At 57.9% G+C, this 21,957-nt stretch overlaps 3 protein-coding genes across 7 annotated transcripts; all 3 read left to right on the top strand.

Moving 5' to 3' along the window:
• Positions 1-548: 548 nt before the first annotated feature.
• PYCR1 (pyrroline-5-carboxylate reductase 1) lies at positions 549-5,874 on the top strand. 2 transcript variants are annotated; one of them, XM_026113125.2, is made up of 7 exons: positions 549-746; positions 819-889; positions 979-1,158; positions 1,857-2,078; positions 2,599-2,691; positions 3,098-3,261; positions 3,370-5,874. In XM_026113125.2, exons 1-7 carry the CDS (start codon positions 680-682, stop codon positions 3,527-3,529), a joined length of 957 nt encoding a protein of 318 aa, XP_025968910.2. In that variant the 5' UTR covers positions 549-679; the 3' UTR covers positions 3,530-5,874. The 2 variants fall into 2 exon arrangements, with proteins under 2 accessions (XP_025968910.2, XP_025968911.1); XM_026113126.2 differs by having other exon boundaries at positions 559-746; positions 805-889.
• A 1,987-nt stretch (positions 5,875-7,861) lies between these two features.
• On the top strand, positions 7,862-17,639 carry MAFG (MAF bZIP transcription factor G). 4 transcript variants are annotated; one of them, XM_064522936.1, is made up of 4 exons: positions 7,862-8,038; positions 12,875-12,936; positions 13,018-13,413; positions 14,027-17,639. In XM_064522936.1, the coding sequence occupies exons 2-4, from the start codon at positions 12,901-12,903 to the stop codon at positions 14,114-14,116; spliced, it is 522 nt and encodes a 173-aa protein (XP_064379006.1). In that variant the 5' UTR covers positions 7,862-8,038; positions 12,875-12,900; the 3' UTR covers positions 14,117-17,639. The 4 variants fall into 4 exon arrangements, with proteins under 4 accessions (XP_064379006.1, XP_064379009.1, XP_064379008.1 ...); XM_064522938.1 differs by lacking the exon at positions 7,862-8,038 and adding an exon at positions 8,657-12,741; XM_064522939.1 differs by having other exon boundaries at positions 7,874-8,038; positions 13,018-17,639.
• Positions 17,640-17,737: 98 nt separating this feature from the next.
• On the top strand, positions 17,738-21,919 carry SIRT7 (sirtuin 7). The gene is made up of 10 exons (XM_064522935.1): positions 17,738-17,900; positions 17,979-18,116; positions 18,640-18,744; positions 19,729-19,799; positions 19,954-20,026; positions 20,509-20,607; positions 21,095-21,331; positions 21,417-21,490; positions 21,576-21,656; positions 21,901-21,919. The coding sequence occupies exons 1-9, from the start codon at positions 17,805-17,807 to the stop codon at positions 21,580-21,582; spliced, it is 900 nt and encodes a 299-aa protein (XP_064379005.1). The 5' UTR covers positions 17,738-17,804; the 3' UTR covers positions 21,583-21,656; positions 21,901-21,919.
• The last annotated feature ends 38 nt before the right edge of the window (positions 21,920-21,957 follow it).

Genomic DNA, 21,957 nt, shown 5'->3' with positions numbered 1-21,957 from the left:
GAGGCCGTCACTTGTTCCGTCTGGGACGGCTCTGCCCCGAGGGGACACCCCAGGCAAGCAGGACCCACGCGCACGCGGGTGCCCTTAGACTGCAAAGAGCTACATAAACACCAGCACCCGTGTGCCTGCGCTGCGGGGAACGTGCCCTGCAGCGGTGGGACACGGGGGGGCTCGCAGGGGAGGGCGCCGGGCCCCACCGCCTTCGGCAGCCGCGGCGGCGCCGAACCTTCCAGAACGGCGCCCGCCGGACTACAGCTCCCGGCAGGCACCGCGGCGCCGCGCCGCCAGGCGTGCGGGGGAAGAGCGTCGCCTAGTGGAGCGACGGTTGCCTGGACAGGAGCGGGCCGCCAGCGGGCTGACCCCGGGCGGCCTCCGTAGGCAGCGAATGATGCAACACCAAACACAGGTTGCTCCAATAGGTAACGAGGGCTGGGTCGGGGCCCCCGCCCCTCTTCCCTGAGTGGTGGAGCGCCCAGCGCGGCCCCGCCCTGCCGCTCGCCGATTGGCTGGGCTCCGGCGGCCCGCCCCCTGCCACGCGTCGGCGCCGCCGCCTGCTCGGTGCGCGGCCACGTGGGCGGCGGCGCGGCTGCGGGCGGGCTCCGGGGGGCCGCGCCGCACCCGCACCCGGACCCGCATCCGGACCCGCACCCGCGCCGCATCGCCCCCGACCAGCGGCGCCATGAGCGTGGGGTTCATCGGGGCCGGGCAGCTCGCCTTCGCCCTGGCCCGGGGCTTCACGGCGGCAGGTGGGCGCGGGGCGCGGGGCGGCCGGGGGCTGAGCGGGGCTGAGCGGGGCTGAGCCAGGCTGTCGCCCGCAGGGGTCCTGGCGGCGCACAAGATCACCGCGAGCTCCCCGGACACCGAGCTGCCCACCGTGAGCGGGCTGCGGGTGAGTGCGGCAGTCGGGCGGGCGGACACCGCGGGCCGGGGCCGGGGGGCCGGGGCGGCACCGTTCCCGCTTCTCCCCGACCCTTGCAGAAGATGGGCGTGAACTTCACGGTGAGCAACAAGGACACGGTGAAGAGCAGCGACGTCCTCTTCCTGGCCGTGAAGCCCCCCATCATCCCCTTCATCCTGGACGAGGTCGGCCCCGACATCGAGGCCCGCCACATCGTGGTCTCCTGCGCGGCTGGCGTCACCATCAACTCCATCGAGAAGGTGAGGCGCGGCGCGGGCCACCACCAGCCGCCTCTCGCGACGGGGCCTCTGCCCTTGCAGAGCCAGGCCATAGCAGACAGCAGGCCTGGGGGATGTCCCCTGCAGCGCAGCACCGTGCTGGAGCCGGCCTTGTGCCCACCCGCCTCAGCCGCCGGGTGCTGGCGCAGCGTCCGCTTCTGGGGCAGACGTTCCTTGTGCTTCCCAGCAAGACTAAATCTGTGCTGCAGCCCGCTGGCTTCTTTGGGCCACCTTTCCCTGTCCTCATCAGAATAAGCTAAAATAGTCTTTTTGTCAACGCTCTTACTATGTGAAATGCTGTAGTATCTTTCTCTCAGCAGAGGTGGGTCATCTCCCCTGAGTTCCTGCACATTTTGTGCTAAGTGTCTGCAGGAGCTGTATGTGGAGACTTGCAAGCTGGGTGGGAGCTAGGTGTTGCAGGTTTCACTCCCAGTAGCAGCTCTTCCCAGCTCTCCGTTTGGTGGTACTTTTACAGACTTTATATTTAAAATTTGTCCACTTTGGCTCAAAGCAGGAAGGATACAGAAGTCTCTCTGTTGCCTCTGCTTGCATTACTCTTGTCCCTTGGGAGTTCCTTCCTAAGCAGCCTGTTTGGTATGCCACATATACGTTAAAGCTCTTTTTTCTTTTTTCCCTCTGTTCCTCCTTTCTTTCTATCTCTAATTATTTTCTACCCTAAGAAACTCTCTACCTTCTGCCCCACACCAAAAGTGATCAGGTGCATGACCAACACCCCTGTGATTGTCCGGGAAGGTGCGACAGTCTATGCCACTGGGACTCATGCAGATGTGGAGGATGGGAAGCTCTTGGAACAACTGATGGCCAGTGTAGGCTTCTGCACCGAAGTGGAAGAGGACCTGATAGATGCTGTAACGGGGCTCAGTGGCAGTGGCCCTGCGTATGTATGTGCTGCTTCCTCAACTTGGGACAATCATGGGGAGAGACGTAGGCTTTGCATGCAGTGAAAGTCTGTGCCACTTCAGCTTGTGATCTCTTGTTTTTCTTATCACTTATATTTGCAATGGGACACATAATCCAGGGATCCAGTTTATAACAGTTTGGGTCAACAATGAAAGTCCATTAACCATCACATGAGTCTGAAGTCCATAGCCAGTGTGCAGTGTCCACGTGTCTGTGTTGCAAAACCTGGACCTGTTGTTACTGTGACCCAGAAACTCAATTTCTCCCATTCCCCCCAGCTTATCTGGAACTGGTGGGAGGGAAGCCTGGTACGGTACTCATGCAGTGAAGGGGAGCAGTCTCATCTGAGAACTGGGTAGACTGGAGGTGACTTTTGTCAAGTTCTTGTAAGCAGTAGAAGTCATACTGTGATCCTAGAGCCTGGAGTCTCTCTTTCCTAAGAACATTAGCCCTGGAGTAGAGAATAACTTTCAGTCATTTTCTCTCTCTGTGTGGTCTCAGGCATTCACTGCCCTGGATGCTCTGGCAGATGGAGGAGTGAAAATGGGACTTCCCCGCAGGCTCGCGGTTCGGCTTGGAGCCCAGGCCTTGCTGGTCAGTATTTCCTCTTCCAAACCACACAGTCTGTGCATGCTCACTGCAGAGTATTCTGTATAGCATGGTTTAAAATGATCTCAGTCCTTGTACTGAATCTACTTAAAAAATGTGTTTCATTTGAATGGACACAAGTTCCTGGTGAGGGAATAGGGGAAGTGTTCGCAAATACCTGCTGGTGCTGATGGTGTTGTGGGAGCCTGGGCTGGGAGAACCATGACTCCCCTGCGGGCTTTTTCAGCTCGGGAGGGTGCTCTGGCAGCCTGCTAACGGCTGTGAGGCAGGAGACCAGTTTTGCCTGCTGTGAGTATTTAGGTGCTGCTCTACGCAGTGGAGAATGGGAGCATTTGGCAGTAGAGTGCCTCAGTCAGAGTTTTTGGCAGCTGTTTTCTCTTCCTCGCTACAGGGTGCTGCCAAAATGCTGTTGGAGTCTGAGCAGCACCCGGGTCAGCTGAAGGACAATGTCTGCTCGCCGGGGGGGGCCACCATCCATGCCCTGCACTTTCTGGAGAGCGGCGGCTTTCGCTCACTGCTCATCAATGCTGTGGAGGCTTCATGCATCCGGACAAGGTGGGCACCTAGGAAGTCCTGAGGAGGCTACAAAACTTGTGCCCCCCACCTTCTGCATCTCTTCCTTTTGCTGTGACTAACTCTCTGTTTCCCCCCACTGCCTTGCAGGGAGCTGCAGCATTTGGCAGACCAAGAGAAGATCTCCCCAGCAGCCATAAAGAAGACTTTGTTGGATAAGGTCAAGCTAGAGTCTCCTTCTCTGTCTCTGGCATCCACTAGCAAAGTCAGTCTGTTCACCAGTAAGAGCCCCAGCAGCAAGAAGAACTGACCGGACTACTGTAGTCTGCCTGTGCTGATCATCAGCCTCCTATATGCCCTTTCTTCTTTGTCTAAGGAAAAACTCTCGCTCTGAATGGTTGTGTCCCCCATACCTAGCTCTCAGCTTGCAGGAGCTGTGGGGCAGCATGAGGCTGTAGGAGAGGGTCTTTAACCTCTAGTGGGATTGGTGAAAATTGTCCCTAGTATTGCTGTTTTCTGTTGGGCAGGGGTGATATCATCACCAGAGCTTTATCTAGGGCATCATTTGGCCAGAGGCCCTGGGTAGCCCTAGAGCTCTGGCAGTGTTTTTTGTGTCCCTTGTGGATATGGCTTCTATTGGTATTTCTGATAGGTTTCAGAATGCTTTTTGGTCTCAATGGTTTGAACCAGGCTGGATCCCTCTTGCCTCAGCATGTGCTGTCAGAGCTTGTCTCCTGTCACTGTCTGTGTTAGCTAGAACAGATAATACTGCAGAAACGCAGTGCTCTGCACTCCATTAGAGGCTGGGCTCTAATGCACCTCTCAAAAGGGATTAAAGTGCCTCTGCTCTGTTTCCCATCTGCCTTGATTTGACAGCCCAGTGATGTGAACTCCTGGCCTTCAAGCACCCTGAGTACTTGAACCACACTCCATCTGTCTCTGCCAGCTACTCCTTCTCCCTGCTCCACATAGTTTGGGAACCGTGGCCTGCTCTCATTGTCCCTCCTTTGCTGCTGGCCTTCTTGGGTGTTTGGGCAGGTGGAGGGCTAGCAAGTTCTCCCTCTTCCTTCTGTTTCTGGCACCCTTGAGCTCTCCACAAGCAGAATCTGCTCCCACGCACCCATGGGTATGCTTCAGTGGTCGCTGTGCTCCCTGATGCTCTCCTTGCTCTTTGCACTACTCCTGGGGCAGCAAGGAGCAGAGCTGAGATCAGAGAAAGCCCTCTTCTGCACTGCTCCCTTAGGTTCAAGTGGGCTTTGTCTGGTTGGATTCGGTACCCAGGTGCTGGGCTACTGGGTGGCAGCAGAACTCTCCTTGTCTCCTTTCCTTGAATCAGGCTGTGTCTCCTTGGTCTGTGGTGTTGACATCCACTGCCAGGGGCTACTCTGCTTCAGCTCCTGCGGTTTATATATGCTGTGACGGGCTGGTTGTCCCTTCCAGACAGTACTCTTCCTCAACAGGGCCCTGGGCTGGGCTGATGACTTCCTGCACAACAGCCTCAGTATCCCTTTGTGTTGGCACAGTTAGGTTTCTTTGGTATTTTCTAGCCCACTTCTGATTGTTTTTTCTTTCTGTTCTTTTGAAGATATCACACCGCTAAGGCTGAAAACTAGTTGGGGATGCTTCATGCAGTTGCATTCCTAGTCCTTTAGTATACAAGACTGAAGGGAAACACTGAATCATCTGATCTGGCTTGTGGCTCAAATGTTGTCCCATCTCACCTAGCTTGTCTTGCATGAGATCCAGGAGGAAAATGGTTCAGTCCCTGCTTGATACAAAAGAGGTTAAGGGAGTACTCATGAGTGCCTGGTGCCTGTGTAACAACAGGGAATTGTTTGGTCAAACATGTCCAGATGACTATACCCTTGCAGAGGAGGAAGACCCTTGCTGCTCCCATCTGGAGAGCTTCTCAAGTCTGACTCAAATTTGTGAGCAAGAAACAGCAGAGAAAAATGGGGTCTGAAAACAGTGGTTTCTTCTGCCCATCAAACTCCAGTGTTTCTGAGGGGAGAAATCTGGCCAGGCTTGTGGTAGCAGCAGGCTGAGGGGGAAACCCTGCTTGACCCTTCCCAGCAACTGGATGGATTACAGCCCATCACTTAGAAACGCAGTTATTCAGGCATGGTCTTGGGAACCATCTCAAGAACAGCAGCAAAGACAAGGCTTCATCTGCTGCTTTATATGACTTTTTTTTATAGCAAATATCCTTGCTTGGCTTCCTTGCCTCTACTCTTCTCTCAGACCCTGAGTGCTATACTGAGCCAGAAAATGGTACAAAGCATGCAGGCCGACCCCACTGCTTTTAGCGGCAGCAGTGGAAGCAGCAGACTGGATGGGATGGAAGGGATTCGGGTGGATAAATGTATCATACTGTATTCTACCTGGGGATATACTGGGGGGGGGGGGGGGGGGGGGTTTGCTGGTAAAAGGAAGACATTTAAGCTGGGCTTATTGTCTGTCTCCTCAGGTATCCTGGGTAACTTGGTGATACAGGAAAAGCATTTAGGTAACAGTGCAGAGGCTGCCAAAGGTGCTAATAATGGAAGAGCTTTCTCGGTGTTAGGCTTTGGGCTGGTAGCAGGGCATGACCCTATAGGCATTAGAGATGGTTCCTCCTCTTCCCTCTTTCCATAATAAACTGCTTCTCTGACTGAGGCCTGTGGCTGGTCCCAGCTGTTTGGACTGGGGGGTCTCTTGGTTCTGGCTGGTGCCAGCGGATCCTCGCTGTCCCCAGTGAGTGTGTTCGGGGTGTGCTGCACTCCTGTCTCCGAGGCTCGTTTGGCCGCGGGACCGGAAGGTATCAGTTTTTCCTTGTCACCTATGGTTCCTGAGCAACAACATAGGAGTTATTTTAGGGCTCTATGCTACCAGTATTCAGGGGTTTAATGAGAATGGAAGGAAAAAAGCCTTCTGGCTGAAATCAGACTGAGGATTTTGTGTTAATTTCTGTCGTACCGTCCTGAACCTCTAGGCTTTCCAGCAGTTCTGCTACTGCATGCAAGAGTCAATGGGAAGCAAGTGGGTGCCACACGTTCCTCTCCTTCGCTGCTCGAGTGCTGCGAAAACCCTGCCAAGCTGTAAGTCAGATGGCTTAAATATTGCCTGATACAGAATGAAAGGGGCATTGCAGAAAGCACTTCCACACAGCTGGTACTGTGGAACACCGTAAAAGGAAGCACAGCTGAGCTTGTGCCGCTCTAGAGGGATGTGCGGGCTGCCCCAGTGCGGCCCAAGGGCACTGTTGTGCAGGAGCTAGAGCTGGACTTGCTAGACGCTTGCAGGCCTGTAGCTTAGCTGGTCACCACAGAAGGGAAAAAGGCCATCAAAGCCTATAAAAGGACTCTGCGCGGCTCAAGTTCATCGGCAGCTCCGCTGTCCTCTGCCATGCATGCAGGGGACATATGAATTTCCAGGGCCCAGATTTTTTCCTCCTAAGGATTATGCTTTCTCTGTAGTGTTGCCTTAATTCCTGTACGCCCAGTTTCACTGCTGCACCTTCCATTTGTCCCTTGTCCTTCCTCTGCTGCGCCCATCTGGTGCGCTCTGCTGGGCAGAGGCTCCGCTTTGCTTGTAGTGCAGCAGTAAATGCAGTAGGCACGGATATTGCTGTGTTACGGACAGAGTTACAGCAGGATAGACAGAGGCATGCCTGGATCAAGCCAGGCATGACCGGGGAGAGCACCATTTCACAGCCAGAGCCAGCCCCCTTTGTACACTTCTCAGCTGAGACTTGCTTCAGCCCTCGCTGATGCCTCGGAGAGCAGCTGCAAAGCCCTCTTCCTTAAGTCAGCATTTTCAGGGGAGACCTTGCTGCTCCCTGCAGTTTCAGCAGCTCTGAGAAACTCCAGATGCAGCAAAGATGAGCTGCTGAAACGGAGCTCGGCGGGCGGGAGCTCCCGGAGGGGAGCGTGCGGGAGCCGCCGGTGGAGCGGGAGCGGGAGCGGGGGGCGACGCTCTCCTCTCTGCGGAGAAGCAGAGTTAAAGCGCTGAACGTGGGGCGCGTGCCAGCCCCTGCAGAGGCCTTCACGTGCCCCAGGGGTCTGGCAGGTGCCACTGCGGCAGCGGCCCCAGACCCGCGGGCCAGAGGGGAGCCGAGCGTGCGGGGCTCCCCGCGGGGCTCCTTGTCAGCGGGAGCGGGACCCAGCGTCCGGGGGAGGCCGTAGCGCCCGCCGCCCCTGCCAGGCCGCAGCACCGGGCAGCCGCCCGCGGTGCGCCAGGCCGAGGAGCCGGGACAGCCCGCCTCTTGCTCTTCCCTCGGCTGATGTCGCCGGACAGATAGCTCCAGCGCCGCTCGGGCGTCCGGGGCTGCGGGGGGAGACGGGAGGCCGCGTGCACCGCACAGCCGCGAAGCCCGGGCGGCCCGGTCCGTTCCCGCGGCTCGGGCGCGGCGTCGGCTCCTTCCCCGGGGGGCGCGGGGAGAAGCGCGACCGGCGCCGGCGGGGCGGCCCCGGCGGGACTGCGGGTCGGGTCGGGTCGGGCCGGGTCACCTGGCGGAACCTGGAGCCGATCCCGGTCGGGCCGTCGCGGCCCGGGACGGCGCCATGGGGACGCCCCGCCCGCCCCGTCGCGCCTCGCCTCGCCTTTAAGGCGCGGCCCGTCCCCCGCCCCCTCGCGGTCGCCTCCGACACGAGCGCGCCTCCCCCTTAAGGCTCGGGCGGCCGCGCCGGGCGCTTCATGAATGGAGCCACGTGACCCAAACATCACGTGACGCGTCCGTGAGCGGCGGCGGCGGCGGCGGCTCGCGGCGTCCCGGTCCCTCCCAGCGCCACCTCCCGCCCGGCCCCGGCCCCGGCTCCGGCCCCGGCGGCACCGCGAGGAGGTGAGCGCGGCCGGGCGGCGGGCGGCGGGAGCGGCCCGGCACCGGGCGGGGCGGGGCGGCGGGCCGGTCCCCGGGGGCGGGCCGGGCCGGGGCCCCGCGCCGCGGGGCTGCCGCTGACTCATGGCGGGGGGCGCCGGGGCCGCGGCCGCCGCCGCCGCCCCGGGCTCGCGGCCCGCCCGGCCCGGCCCCGCCGCGAGGCCGCGCAACAGGTGCGCGGGGCCAGCGGGCCTGCGGGCCCGGCCCGCCCCGGCCTCGGCCCCGGCGCCCCCTCCCGCCCCGCCCCGGCGGCCGGGGGTGTCGCCGCTGCCCGCCGCGCGCGGCCTCGCCTCGCCTCGCCTCGCCTCGCCCCACGCGGCCCCCGGGCGGCGGCGGCGCCGCGCTCCCCCGCTCCCCCGCCCCTTCTCGGGCTCCCTCCGGGCGCTGCCCCGCGGCTCGGCCCGGCCCGGCCCAGGGAGGAGCCCGTGTCCCGCGGGCCGGGCCGGGCGGTCCCGTCGGTGCCGCGCTCGGGGCAGCTGCGCGGGCCCAGGCGGCCGGGCAGCCCGCGGCAGCGTGGCCCCGGGTTCCCGCCCGCGTGCCCCGGGCCCCCAGACCCCCCGCGGGCGCGAGGAGGGGGCCGGAGCTGGGGCCGGGGCCGGTGGCCTGGGCCAGGCTGCCCGCGCGGCGCCGGGGGCTGCTCCGGAGCTCGGGAGTCCCCCCGCTCGCGGGGGCAGAGCGCCTCGAGGCTGCGGGACCCGGGCGTCGGGGGGCTTCTTGCTGCCCTCTGACCCAGGCGTGCGCTGGCGGGGAAGGTTCCTGCTTCTTAGAGCCGGGGATGGCTCCTGCCTCTGACTGTCCGGAATTAGGGATGTTTGAGTGCACAGCAGCGTGGCTAGAGGAAGGCGCTGCCAGGACAGGGGAAGGGATCCCTGAGAACGGGCTGCTTCGTTATCCGTGTAACCGAAGTTAGAGCTGGACGTGTGGGCAGGTTCTTTGAATAATTACCGTGAAAGTGTTCAGGATGCAAGTTCACCCCGGACTCCCAAGGGAAAAACGGGGATGCCCTGGAGACAGACTGTCCTGACTCTGTGTGTAATCAGGGAAAATAACGGATTTGTTTGGATTTCCGGGACAACTGTGTCAACTCGCTCAAAACCTGCGCGGGCAGAGAGCGCTTTCCTGCCGCGCGCCCGGGAGCTGCCAGCAAGCCGTGCTCCGCTCCGCTTCGTGCCGCGGAGCCTCTCGTAGCGCGCGGCGCCTTCCCCCGCCTCCGCGTCCCGGCGGACGGGCCTCCTCCCCGGAGCCTCTCCGGGCTGCCCTGCGCCGGGGCGGTGACGTCACCGTGTTTACACGGGGCTCCGGCGGTTCTGCGAACCAGGAATGTGGGGAATGGGGCCTGCGCCGAATCGTGCGCGCTGCCGTCAGCTCTGCCGTGCTGCTCCTGGGCTGAGGAGGGAATTGGCTGTGCTTGTGCTGAGTTCAGGCCTTTCGAGCTCTGGGGAAATGTGTTGAGGCTGCATTTTCTTCATTGCAGTCGTCGCATTTGGCACTTTTCAGTGTGATCTTTCTTCGGGAAGCTATCGAAAGCTGAGAATCAGCAGTCTGGAGAGTTAGACCCAGCTTGGTCTCTGTCTTGACGCCAATTCTCTGGGTGTCCTCTGAGCGAGCTGCCAAATAGTTCAATCTCTGATCCTTTGAGCAAGGCCAGAAAATAGCCAGCAACTTGTGTCCAGGTCGTTCTTCCCATTCTACCGCTGGACTTGTGTGCTGGTTTGCCTCCATCCCTGATCCCTTTGGAAAGGGGGCTGGGGGCAAGGAGAGGTGAGATGCCCAGGTGCTGTCAGCCAGGGTCTTGCTGCAGCGTTGGAGGCTGTTCTGGGAGGCTTGCGCTGGACTGAGGACGGGGCTGGACGTTGGGCCAAAAGCTGGATTCTTCAGGCCGAAAAATGCCTGACTCTTAAAATACAAAAAAGGTTGAATTACTGTTGTCGGGGACTGGGACCAGTCTCTTCTCTCGTCCACTGGTCCGTTGTTGCCTCCGTCCCCGTTTGGCTTCTTGCAGTGCGTTGGATGTCTCCCAGCTACCGACTCCTCCTGGTTCCCGTCTGCCCCGGCTCTTCCAAAAGCAGCGGCTGGGTCTGGAAGCAGTTTGGGTGTGGGTTTGGGAAGTGCTTCGTTAGAAGGCCTCTTCCTGGCAGCCTCCTTCATTCAGACAACCCGGGGGTTTTGCTGAGCAGGTTTGGCCCAAAATTTGAACATCCAGTTTCCTTCCCCCACGTTAACCTGTTCCTGGGGATTTTCTTCCGCGGGTTTCTGTAGCTGTAGCAGCGGTGGTGGTGCCACGGCGCCTTTGTGAGGTCCCGGCTCTGCGAGCGCTGCTGCTGCTCGCGCGCCGTCCGCCCCGCGGAGATCCCCTCCCGGGGCTGCCTGGCGCTGCGGCCTTGTTTGTTTGTTCCCGGCTCCGCTGCGATGAGGGAAGTTTGGGTGCTTGCCAGGCAGCTGAGCGCTGGTTAAAGCCACAAGGCGAGCAAACTTCTCTGGTCCCCGACCGTTCCTGCCCTCTGCTCCCTGCGCTCAGCAGGGGACGGTGCGGAGAGGTGCTGCTGGGGTGACGTTGGTCTCCCCAGTTAATCCTTTTCTCCTACCCCTTTTCCAGCAGCCATGTTGTTTGCCAAGTAGGAACTGAGGAAAGAAATGCAAGGGTATGAGAAAAAGGGAAAAAATGGTTTTTATGAAGCAATGGCACGTGTGCCGCCCGTCCTGTGCTAGCCTGCTGTCTTGCAGCTAGCCTCCCTGGCCGGCAAAGTGACCTTTTTGCACCGGCACTGTCAGGTTGTAGCAGACACCTCACTGGAAGGAGCATCGTCCTCTGGGTATAAATAGCCTGCCTCCCAGCAGGCTCCGAGCTTCGGGAACGTCAGAATTTTACCTGTCTGCTAGGTGTCCTGGAGAACGCTAACCCCTTTCACCTCTAACAGACGGTGGTAGGTGCATTGCAGAGAGCCTGAGCCACAGCTGCCGGAAGAGCATAATTTCCTATTTGCTGACTTGCGTGTGTGGTCCTTGGCTATAGCCCTCTATCCGTGCCGCTTGCATTTAGCGAGCAAAGTAGTGGCTGCGTGGGTGTGACTGCAAGGTGGGCAAAAGAGGGCTGGATACTGGTGGAAAGAGAGACTCAAGGCTCGTAAGGGGTTAAACAGGACGGGTTTAATAAAGGACCTACGCTGCAGACTGCACGGGGAGCCCCGGGAAGCGCGCGGGGGGTCACCGATGGGAGGCTGCCGGAGGCACCGGTCGGACACACGGGTCGGACGCCCAGGCGGGACTCACGGGCAGGACTCGGCTCGTTGTCCCTAAGGACCCCTTAAATCTGCTAGCACTGTTTCCTTGTCTCAGCTGTGCTAACCTTGAGCAGCTCCTGCCGGGCAGCAGCTAGATGCTGTAGGCGAGGGAGTGTCCATGCCTGGCCCTGAGGGGCAGCTGGTCAGGGTGTGGTCTCACGCGCTGGGCCTGCTGCCCTGTGCTCTGCCAGTCACTGGCTCCGCGACAGTCTTCCGCGGGTGTTCCCGCTACGGCGGGAGAACTCATTTTTGTTGTTGACTGTTTGGCGCCGAGGAGACCGCAAGTGTGAAGGTGCTTGTGGGCTGGATGCGGACAGGAATCCTGGCATTGCCTAAGGAAGCCTGCAGTTCTGGTCGTTTGAGACACTGTTTTGTCTGTTGAATGACATTGGAGAGGATTCAATTCATTGGGCTGCAGAGTAACATCCTGACCTAAAGCCTGCAGGGAGGAGGCATCTGGAGACAGAGGCAGGGTTTGGGTGTGATTCACTGCAAAACAGGCCTGGGAATTGCTCTCCTCGGTTCTGAAATGCTGTCCTCCCTGGCAGCGAAGGGGTCTGCTCTCCTCTGCTTTGGCCTCCCTTAATCTTTGTTTTCTTAGGCGGCAAAGCTTGGCTCTGAAGATAAGGGAGGGGAAAAAGTGATTCTGTGCCCTGGTATTGCCAGAGACTGGTAGGGGCTTTCTCTTTTCAAGAGATCTGAGTGGGAGAGGCGAGGGCTGCCGAGGTGTCGGCCCGAATTTGTGACGGGAATGCAGCGTGCCTGATGCCTGTGCTGCGGGGTCAGGTCGTCCTTCTGCTCCTGCCGGGAGGGTTGGGTCAGAACTTCGACTTTACCCTGAGCGTGCTGGCGTTCTGGGCAGGCAGGAAGAGTCTGGACGGGAACGAGCCAGCAGCGGTGTCTGCTGTCCGCAGGGTGCTCAGCGCGGTGCGGTGCGGAGGCGGAGGCTTCCCCCGCGCAGCTCGCCCTGGGTCACGTCTTCTAAACCGCACCGGTTTGGGTCCCGGGGAGCGTCTGGGATCCGGTCGGACTTTCCCCGGGGTTCCCGGTCCCGGGCTATGCCCGGGCACTTCAGAGGGGGCGTGGGAGCGGCCGGGCTCGCTGCGCTTGGGAGCCGCGGGGATGAGGCCGGGAGCCGGAGGCCCCGAGGCCGCCGACCTGCTGAGTCAGCGTGACTGGCTCGGAGCAGCCGTGCGCTGGACCGAGCCTGCTGCCTGCCAGGCTATTTTTAAAAACGTGGCTTCCGTGTATTCTGACTCCTCCCAGTGTTTTAATTTCCCCCACCCCAAGCGAAAAGCAGCGTTGCCACAAGTCTCCGTGGGAATAGGGGTGTGGAAGGACGGATGAGCGGCAGCAGCTCCTGCTCAAGGACAGAGCCGGCTGCCCGTGCGTCTGCCTCGGCCGGGCGCTGCCTGGGGCGGCCGCGGGGATGTGCGCTGGCGAAGGGCACCGCTGCCGGGCTCGGCTCCACCTCGAGGAGCCGCTCTGACCTTCCTCCCTCTCCTTCCCTCCCCTCCAGGAGCTGACTGACGCGGCTGTCGTGTTATGACGACCCCCAACAAAGGAAACAAGGCCTTGAAGGTAAAGGGCGGAGGGAAGGGGCGCGGGCAGCGGAGCTGCGCCTGCTCCAGCCTTCAGGAATCCCTGTGTTCGTCCCTCCAGGTGAAGCGGGAGCCAGGCGAGAATGGGACCAGCTTGACAGACGAGGAGCTGGTGACCATGTCTGTGCGGGAGCTGAACCAGCATCTACGGGGCCTGTCGAAGGAGGAGATCATCCAGCTGAAGCAGCGTCGGCGCACGCTGAAGAACCGGGGCTACGCAGCCAGCTGCAGGGTCAAGCGCGTAACCCAGAAGGAGGAACTGGAGAAGCAGAAGGCAGAGCTGCAGCAGGAGGTGGAGAAGCTGGCCTCCGAGAACGCCAGCATGAAAATGGAACTCGATGCTCTCCGCTCCAAATACGAGGCGCTCCAGAACTTCGCCAGAACCGTGGCCCGGAGCCCCGTGACCCCCGTGCGGGGGCCGCTCACCTCCAGCATGGGGCCCCTCGTCCCTGGCAAGGTTGCTACTACTAGTGTCATCACAATAGTGAAATCCAAAACGGACGCCCGGTCTTAGTGAAGCGAGTGTTGCCTGAGCTTGTCTGTGCAGGGCAATTAGGCACAAAACCAGCCTGGAATCCCCAAAGCACAAACCCTCCCCACATGGGTCCGGGTTCCTTCCACTTGGCCCAGGACTGGCCTGCTGATCACTCCGGTTTTATTTTGTTGTGTTCAGATCGATGTGAGCAGTGGTGATGCGTCCCTTGTCCCGTGCAGACAGTACCTCCCGCCCAGGGGTCTGCAGCCCTCCAGTGCCCGTGGGACAGACCGCGAGACCTGGCGCTCCAGCCAAGGAGGGTCTGTGCAGCGTGGCCGAAGCCGTGGCGCGTGAGCCCGTCGCGCTTCTCGGTGGGGAAGGGCTCGGGGAGGCGGATCTAGAGGGAGGCTTTCTTCCTGGAGGTTGGGAACCCTAATTTCTAGTCACCTCCCAAAGGCTTTATTTCATTACACTTCCAGGTGGTGTATCTCGGTGCCTGCATGCCGGGTGCCTGAACCTGCTGCTTTTTGTCTCATTTGGTACCAGTAGTTGCAGTTGGGGTGTTCTGTGTAATCGATTTTGTATTCGTTTCTAGGTGTGCCTCTGTGCCCTAGCAGTGGGTTTCCTTCAGACTTCCTCGGCGTTAACCGTGCAAGCTAGCAGTGGTGGAAAGGAGATGCCGTAGTGCCCTGCTGCCTCTGCTCCAGCGGCGGGGAAGGAGCCAGGACAGGGCCCTTGCGTGGGGCCCGGCACCCCGGGGGAGGGAGGGAAGGTACCGTGTTGACTGCAGGCCGGTTTTGTGCCTAATGTGTTGCACTGAACAAGACCAAAATCACTAGTTGTTCCCGTGTTTGGAGGATATCAAGTGTCTCTAGTGTGATGGTTTACACAACCAGTTTATGTGGTTAAAGAGCCCTTTATTTAAAGAGAGAAACATCATTTTAAGAGTTATTAAATTATCTAAGTTTAAAAGTAAAATCAGACAGAAGAGAGAGCGTATTTATAGTCAGCTTTTTTTATCTGAGAGGGCGAGAATATTTGACCATATATATGGGGAAATATTCTCAGAGACTTTGCTAGTTAAAAGTTAATAAATAAATAATTTTAAAGTTTCTCATGAACCTCCCGCAAACTGTTTGTGGCTCTGAGGTTAGTTTTTATAAAGAGTTATCAGACTTTATTTATAAAACTTAGAAAAAGACAAAAAAAGAGGCAAGTCCTGTTTGATATCTTTTTGCAATTGTACCAAAAGTGACTTATTCTCGACCTTGCTGGCTTCCGTTGCATCCCCTTGTGTTGCGCTGTCTGTGCTCTCTGAGCTCTCGCGTGGCGCTGTAACGTGGTGGTGCCAGTGGCTGCCTTTGCCATGTGGTGTCGTTTTCATGCTTCCGTTGTTTTCCCTGGGTTCAATCAAGAGACGGACTTGGGAGCTCTCCTAAGTCTCCAGAGGGTTTCTGGCATTCAGGCAAAGTTGCTGTTTTCCATAAAGACCAAAATGAATGGCTAGTGCAACTGAGTAGTCAGGCCTGTCCAGAAAATGGTTTTTTTTCTGCACAGGCACGTTGCAGGAAGTCTGTTTCCCTGCCTGGATGTTGCAGCTATTCCTTTTGCACAAACAGCTTAAGCCTCTTGTAACCAGCCAACATTGGGTAACTCGGTTACCTGAAGGGGGAAGAATATTGCCAGCAGAACTGCTCTCTCACTCCTCCAACAAAGCTGGTAGAGTTGATGCAAGGGAGAATTTTCTGAGTTTAGGAGGAGACTGATGGGATTTAACTCTGGGTTCAGTTGTGGTCAGAACTTGTGTTGCTCCTGTGGCTCCTCTGACAAGAGAGGCAAGTCTGCCTGCCTATTTGGGCAGCTCTGGACCTGCACCAGTCCTGAAACTGGAGTCTCTTGTGCTGAGTGTCTGCATATTACTGAAAATTAAGCTGTGGCATGGTTGCTTTCTTTCCTGGTGCAGCTTCTGGCTGTGTGTGTTGGAGAGTGCTTAGACTACAGCTGTGTGACACAGCTGAGAAGCTATTAGTGGTCGGGCTCCATTTCCACAAACACTTTGAACCCCCTCCTCCTCCACCTCCCCAAAGGTTTGAGCTCATTACTGAGTTGTTTTAGAGAAGCAGGACATGGGGCTGAAGTCCATGTGATGATTTCTTGTCTGCTGAAGGTCTCGAGCACCGGGGACAGATAAGGATGGCACAAGTGAAGCTGCAGTCTTGTGGGGGAGGCATGGTTTGCCATGCTCGATGTTTTTTGGTGATGTGGTTGTTGCATAGCTGAACTTACACTGCTCTTCTCTGGGCAAAGGAGTTCACTAGTGGCTGAGAAGGTAAACCTGATGAAAGGCACAGCGTGGCAGGAGGAGGAGTAGGTGATCAGTGGGGATTTCCTGCTGGAAGGGGAGGTCTTCACTGATTGTGAGTGTTGGGAGAAGTGTTTGGGTTGCTTTTCCCAGTGGATTTCCTGAACGAGGAGAGCATCAGAGTGTCTCCTCCAGGCTTCCCCCTTCCAGCTTGTGGGTTCCCTCCTCTCTGAGCTGAGGCGTTCGACATGCTGCTTCCCAGCCATTCGCCAGACGGGCGAGGCACTGAGCAGCGCTCGGCACAGCTTTCTGGGCCCTGACACCTGGGAATTACGGATCTTTGTCTTCCAGCTGCTCACGTGGTGCCTGGAAGGGATGGGAAGTTCCAAAGCGCAGAATCCTCCGGTTGGCCGTGGGCGTAAATCCCAACGCTGTCCCTGCGGAGCTGGCCTGAATCGGTAACCCCTCGAGAGCGCCGTTCCGATTCCACCCAGTGCTCCGACCGCGGCGGGGGGGCCGCTGCCGAGGTTTGTGCGGGACAGGCTGGGGCTGAGCGGCAGGTGCTGGAGACTTGGGTGTGAGGAGGGCCCCGCAGCAGTGCGGGCTCTGGCGGGCAAGTCCGACAGCTGTGGTGAACTCGCTTCCGTTGTACCGTGCACCAAAGGGCCCGGTCCTTTTCTGCCTCCCGGACGACGACCGCTTTGCCGTAAGTGGCTGCGCCGCTCTAGAGCGAGGCCGTGAGCCGGGAGGACAGACGGAGCGGACGGTGGCACTGACCACCAGACGTCAGCTCGGCCGTTCTCCGTCCGTCTGCTGTGCCCGCTCGTTCGTGGTCCCAGCTTGCTTGGAGTGTGTTCAGTGAGGACGTCGTGTCCCGGAGGAGACGTGGTGCAAAGCCAGTGCCGCGGGTGCTTGTGTGAGGAACGGGCTCCGCTGGGTGCCGGGCTGCTTTTCGCTTGGGTTCAGGCTCTGTCTGGCCGCAGGTGAGATGTTTCCCTGCTCGTGAAGCGCTCTGTCTTGGGGATGCCGGGGGGGACCCAGTCCCCTGCAAGCTCTGCTCCCCCATGCTAGTGTGTAGTTCTTGGTTTTGTTCTCAGTGGAGTATTGGAATCCGACTAATGTATTTCTGCCGTGTCCAGGGACTCCCGTCGTGCTCAAGGGGACCCCGTCCCCGCGCCAGCCGGTCCGCGCGCCTGCGCGGGGCGATCCCTGCCCCAACCCGCCGCTCTGATCTCTCGTGTATAGCGTTCCGGAGTGTGACAGTTCTTGTTCCTAAGGTGCTGTTCGTTTGGTTTCCTGCTGTGAAGGGTGTTGTGTTTCCTTTCCCCTTTCCTGGTACCTTTCTGACGCAGCGGTTGGGGGGGGCTCTGCTCCCAGCCTGGCTGCAAAGCAAACCCACGGAGTGTGCCCCCCCGGCGCACGGGGGTTTGTGTATGTTGTGGTGAATTGTGTACAGTTATCTCCTGGATTATGCAACCTTGGTGGGCATCGCCCTCGGGCTGCAGCACGGGGGCTGCTGCGGGTGCCCGCGGCCGGGCCGGCGTCCCGCGGGGCCTGGCTCGGCCGCTGTCCCCCCGCGCAGGCGGCCTGCAGCCCCGCAGCCCCGGCGCAGCGGAGGGGGTGTTGGCGCCCGCGTCGCCCGCTCGGAGCAGCTCGGCCCGGGCGGCGGGGCGGGGAGGGAGGCCGGGGCGCCGGGCGACGCCGCCGGGCCGCGAGGGGAGCTGCCCCGCCCGCAGCAGCGGCGCCCCGCGGCCCGCCCCGGCCCCCCCCTATTTATTGCTAAGTTATTGTCGCTGCCGGGCGCCGGGGCGGCCCGCCGGGCGTTATTTATTTCTGTACATAGTGTATGTTTGTCGATATGAGCTTTCTTTATTTTGTATATGACCAATAAACATCTTTTAAAGAGGCCCGGCCTGGCGCTTCCTGGGGCGGGGCGGGGCGGGGGGGGGGGGGAGGCTCCCGCCGCGCCACGGAAGGGGCGGTGGCGCCGGAAGGCTTTGGGCCGCTCTCGCCGCAGGGCGGAAGTGCTGGCGGCCGGTGGCGGAAGCGGAAGCGGGGCACTTCCGGGGCGATGGCGGCCGGCGGCAGCCTGAGCCGCTCGGAGCGGAAGGCGGCGGCGCGCGCGGAGCTGCTTCAGCAGGAGGAGCAGCTGGACCGGCGGAGGCAGGTGCGCCGCGCCCCGCGCCGCCGGGCCGGGCCGCGCCGCCGCCGCCCGCGCCCCGTGACGGCCTGCGTGTGCCGGCAGGTGTCCCGCATCTGGCGGAAGCCGCCGGCGGAGCGGAGCCCCGAGGAGTGCCAGGTGCTGAGCGAGAGCGACGACGTCGTCCGCGAGCTGGAGCGGCGCCGCAAGCGGCGGGAGCGCCTGCGCCGGCGGCAGGAGGAGGTAGGCGGCGCGCGGCGGCGGCCCCGGCGGCGGCCTCGGCCCCCCCCTCCCCCCCGGCGGCTGCCGTGTCGCCCGCCGCGGCGCCGGGTCGCGGCCGGGGAGAGGCGCCGGGCGCGGGCCGGGGCCGCCAGGCGGCTGCCGCGGCGGCTCGGGGCCGGGGTGAGGCGCCACGTTACCCCGGCGGCAGCGAGGTCCCGGCCTCCTCCCTCTGCCCTTCTCGTGGCTGCCGCACTTGTACGTTTTCCAAAACGCGTTTACTTTCGAGCGTGTGCTGTGCGGCCGCGTCTCTTTGGGGATGGATCTGTGCGTGTTGCTATCCAGAAGACTTTCCCCTGATCTTTCGCAGATAACGTGGACAACACCCACGTTCCTTAATTTAGAAACAGCTTCAGACAACGTTTATGCGCAGCTTTTTCTGTAGGCTAGGCTAATACTGAAACTTCTAGGGAGCTATCTGTTTTTTCGGTTTCAGCGATACACGGTACCTCAGAATCACGTGAACTTGCTCAGTTGTGTTTTCTAGGTGTGCGACGAACCAGAGGAGTTAAAGAGAAAGGCTACTGAGCTGGCTGCCGCTGTCCGGAGTGCCAAGCACCTTGTTATCTACACAGGAGCAGGGATCAGTACGGTAGGATTCTTTGGGGGTGAGTGGCTGGAGCTTTGGGAGCTCCTTCAGGAGTATTGCAATGTTGAATGGATTTTTTTCCTAGTTCCTAAATGGTCATCTGATGTATGCTATGAGCCTGGGATGCTATATTCAAACTGTTAAACTGCAACCCATGGTTAAGACATTTGCTAGTTTGCGTCTTGGGGTTGTACCTGTTGCCCAGAAGATTTTAAGGCTGTATAAGCTGTATGATAGCGGGAAGAACGCACTTAAACAAGAGGATCGCTAGTCTTACTTCATTCCAATCTTTCTTCAACTACTTTTGGTGTGAAGCCTAAACCAAGTTAGCTAATTAATGCTATGTCAATGGACAAATAGAAATAGCTATTATTAATTAAAAATTATGAATGATGTTTAAAAAATGGCTGTTTTCTGTGGCGCCTGTTGTGAGACTGGAATTCTGGTGCTGCCTCTTGTAATGTGTCATATGCCATCTTTCCCTGAACTCTGAGACAGGAACATCATCTTTTTTTTTTCCTTAGTCTCTGCTGATTTGGAGCACGATTCTGGGCAGGGTGTATGAGTGCTAATGTCATAAACGTGTTTGCTAAAGAACATTGTGTACAAGCTACCAGAAGTCACCGAGTCTAGTGAAAATAAGGAAAGGTTCAAGAACTGAGTTTTGTATAGAGAAATTAAAAGCACTGAGGAAAAGAGAGAGAATTCTGGGGGGATTTCATAATGATAAAGTTGGATAAAATAAATACTGGAGGTGAAGATGCTAGGGCTGTAAGATAAGAAAAGAGGTAAAACATACAAAAAGATGGTTACCCTGCGATGAGGGAACCACTGCTCTGGAAAGCTTGGAGTGAACGAAAAAGTACCAGTGACTGAGGTACCCGGTTGTCCTCATTGAGACAAGGTTGATGTGTTTGTAAGACTGAGGTTGGACAAAAGGTATGAACCTTTGCGTCAGGCCTTGTTTCATCTCTCCTGATAACACAGGCAGCTTCAATCCCAGACTACAGAGGCCCTAATGGCATATGGACATTACTGCAGAAGGGCAGGAGCATCAGGTATGGAGGTGACTTTACCACACTTCTTTCCTCTTTCCTGGAGCGACAGTTCTGCAGCCTCTCAGGAGACAAATTCTGAGCTGTCAAGCACAAAGCTGAAACTGAAAGAGAGATTAATAACAGTTCCTACTCTTCCCCCCCGCTTTCTTGCCAGGACTACAGATCTGAGTGAGGCAGAGCCCACACTCACCCATATGAGCATTGCCTGCCTACACAAGCACAATCTGGTAAGATTTTTCAGTATCCCACTTGTGCTCCCCTGCCCTGGTCTGAATGAAATGAAACCCAACACAGAAAAAAGCTTTCCACGAGATTACCTAATCATTGTTCTTACTCAGGTGGCTACACGCCCATACAGGAAAAAGCACTTGTGCTCCTATACAACTGAGTCTTATTAGACTGGCTCCAGGCTGTAGCTCTGGCAGTTTTCCCCCTGGTGCCTTTTCTACAATACTTTGTATTTGCCTCCTAGTGAGGCTGGTTTGGGGGCACAGCCACAAGATCATCCAGACCTAGTAGAGCTATATTCAGTGGTAGGAGTCTTTTCACTTAGCTTTCATAAATCTCTTTTCTCTGTGCTGTTCTTCTGTTGGTTCTGCTCTGATGTACTGGGCTAAGTGCTGTATATTGAGATGTACCTGTCACCCTCATTTGAGTAGTACTTGCACAGTTCTGTTGTGTGTTAGCTCAGTGTTTTATTCTCTTCAAGGTGCAGCATGTGGTGTCTCAAAACTGTGATGGGCTGCACTTGCGGAGTGGGTTACCCCGAACAGCAATATCTGAGCTCCATGGAAACATGTATATAGAGGTGAGTAGCCAGAGCAGGATAAATTTATTGTTTAGTGGCCTCACAAGGAGATAAAGCAAGCTATTTATCTCTCTCCCTAGCTCAAGAAGAATTAGTAACATGGCTAGTCTCTGTTTAGTTCCCTTCTTCTTCAGATCATCTTTTTTTCCAGGTGAATTAGTTAGCAAGCTCCAAAACAGCACTCTGTACAATTCAGTAGCTTTTTCTCTGTATTTGCAAGAGGCTTCCGCTTCTGACAACTCTTGTTCAGACCTTTCCTGAAATCCCTCCTATAGTATAGCCAACCTGCTTCCTGTAACTTCACTTGATAGTTGAGCTTTTTAAAAACTTTTCCCAGTTAGCATCTGATCCATGATGATCCTTTCTACTGCTTTCAATTTATTGTCCTTAAAAAGTGTTTTTCCTCTGAGAGGAGTAACTAGCTCCTGGCCTTCAAATGGCTAGATGCTAAGGAAGTAACATTTTTTTTTCTTTTTTCCTGTACCAGGTCTGCACTTCCTGTACACCCAACAGAGAGTATGTGCGAGTATTTGATGTGACAGAACGCACAGCCCTGCACAGGCATCATACTGGCAGGATGTGCCACAAGTGTGGGGCACAGTTGAGAGACACAATCGTCCACTTTGGGGAGAAGGGGACGTTGAGACAGCCCCTGAACTGGGAAGCAGCAACAGAAGCTGCAAGCAAAGCAGATGTGATTCTTTGTCTGGGTTCCAGCTTAAAGGTAACTTTAGAGACTCGGTGAAGATTGTTAGCAGCATTCCCTCTTGGTGAGACACCTTGGTGCTGAGCAGTCTCCTCCCAAACAGACAACTATAAACTCTGGTGTCAGGATTCGCCCACCAACTGTGATAGTCTCTCTTCCTCCCTCTTTCCCCTCCTGGTAATACATTCCTTTTCCTCTCGCTGATAACGGTTCATAGTTACATTTGCCTTTGGCTATACTGATGATCTCTATTTTGTGGCAGGTTTTGAAAAAATATCCACGCCTTTGGTGCATGAGCAAGCCACCAACTCGTCGTCCAAAATTATATATTGTGAACCTCCAGGTGAGAGCCTTTTCTGAACTGGGTCTGAAGGTTTGGTCAAAAGCGGTTTTGGTGTGTGCTATACGGGCGACCGCTGAGGCTGCCTGCCCCGGAGAGCGTGGGGCCCAGGGTGTGGGCCAGAGGCCGGGCAGCAGCTCCCTGTCCAGGCCTGCGGGGACGGCCCAGCAGCAGCGCGGGGCGGCCAGGCCAGGCCGGGCCGCGCCTGGGGATCCCCGCAGCGGCGGGTTTCGTGTTGCCCCTCCAGTGGACCCCGAAGGACGACCTGGCCGCCCTGAAGCTGCACGGCAGGTGCGACGACGTC

This window comes from Dromaius novaehollandiae, chromosome 18 (assembly GCF_036370855.1).
Source record: "Dromaius novaehollandiae isolate bDroNov1 chromosome 18, bDroNov1.hap1, whole genome shotgun sequence".
Lineage (NCBI taxonomy): Eukaryota > Metazoa > Chordata > Aves > Casuariiformes > Dromaiidae > Dromaius > Dromaius novaehollandiae.
The sequence above is the reverse complement of the archived record's forward strand: the minus strand, read 5'-3'. Positions and strand labels throughout refer to the sequence as shown.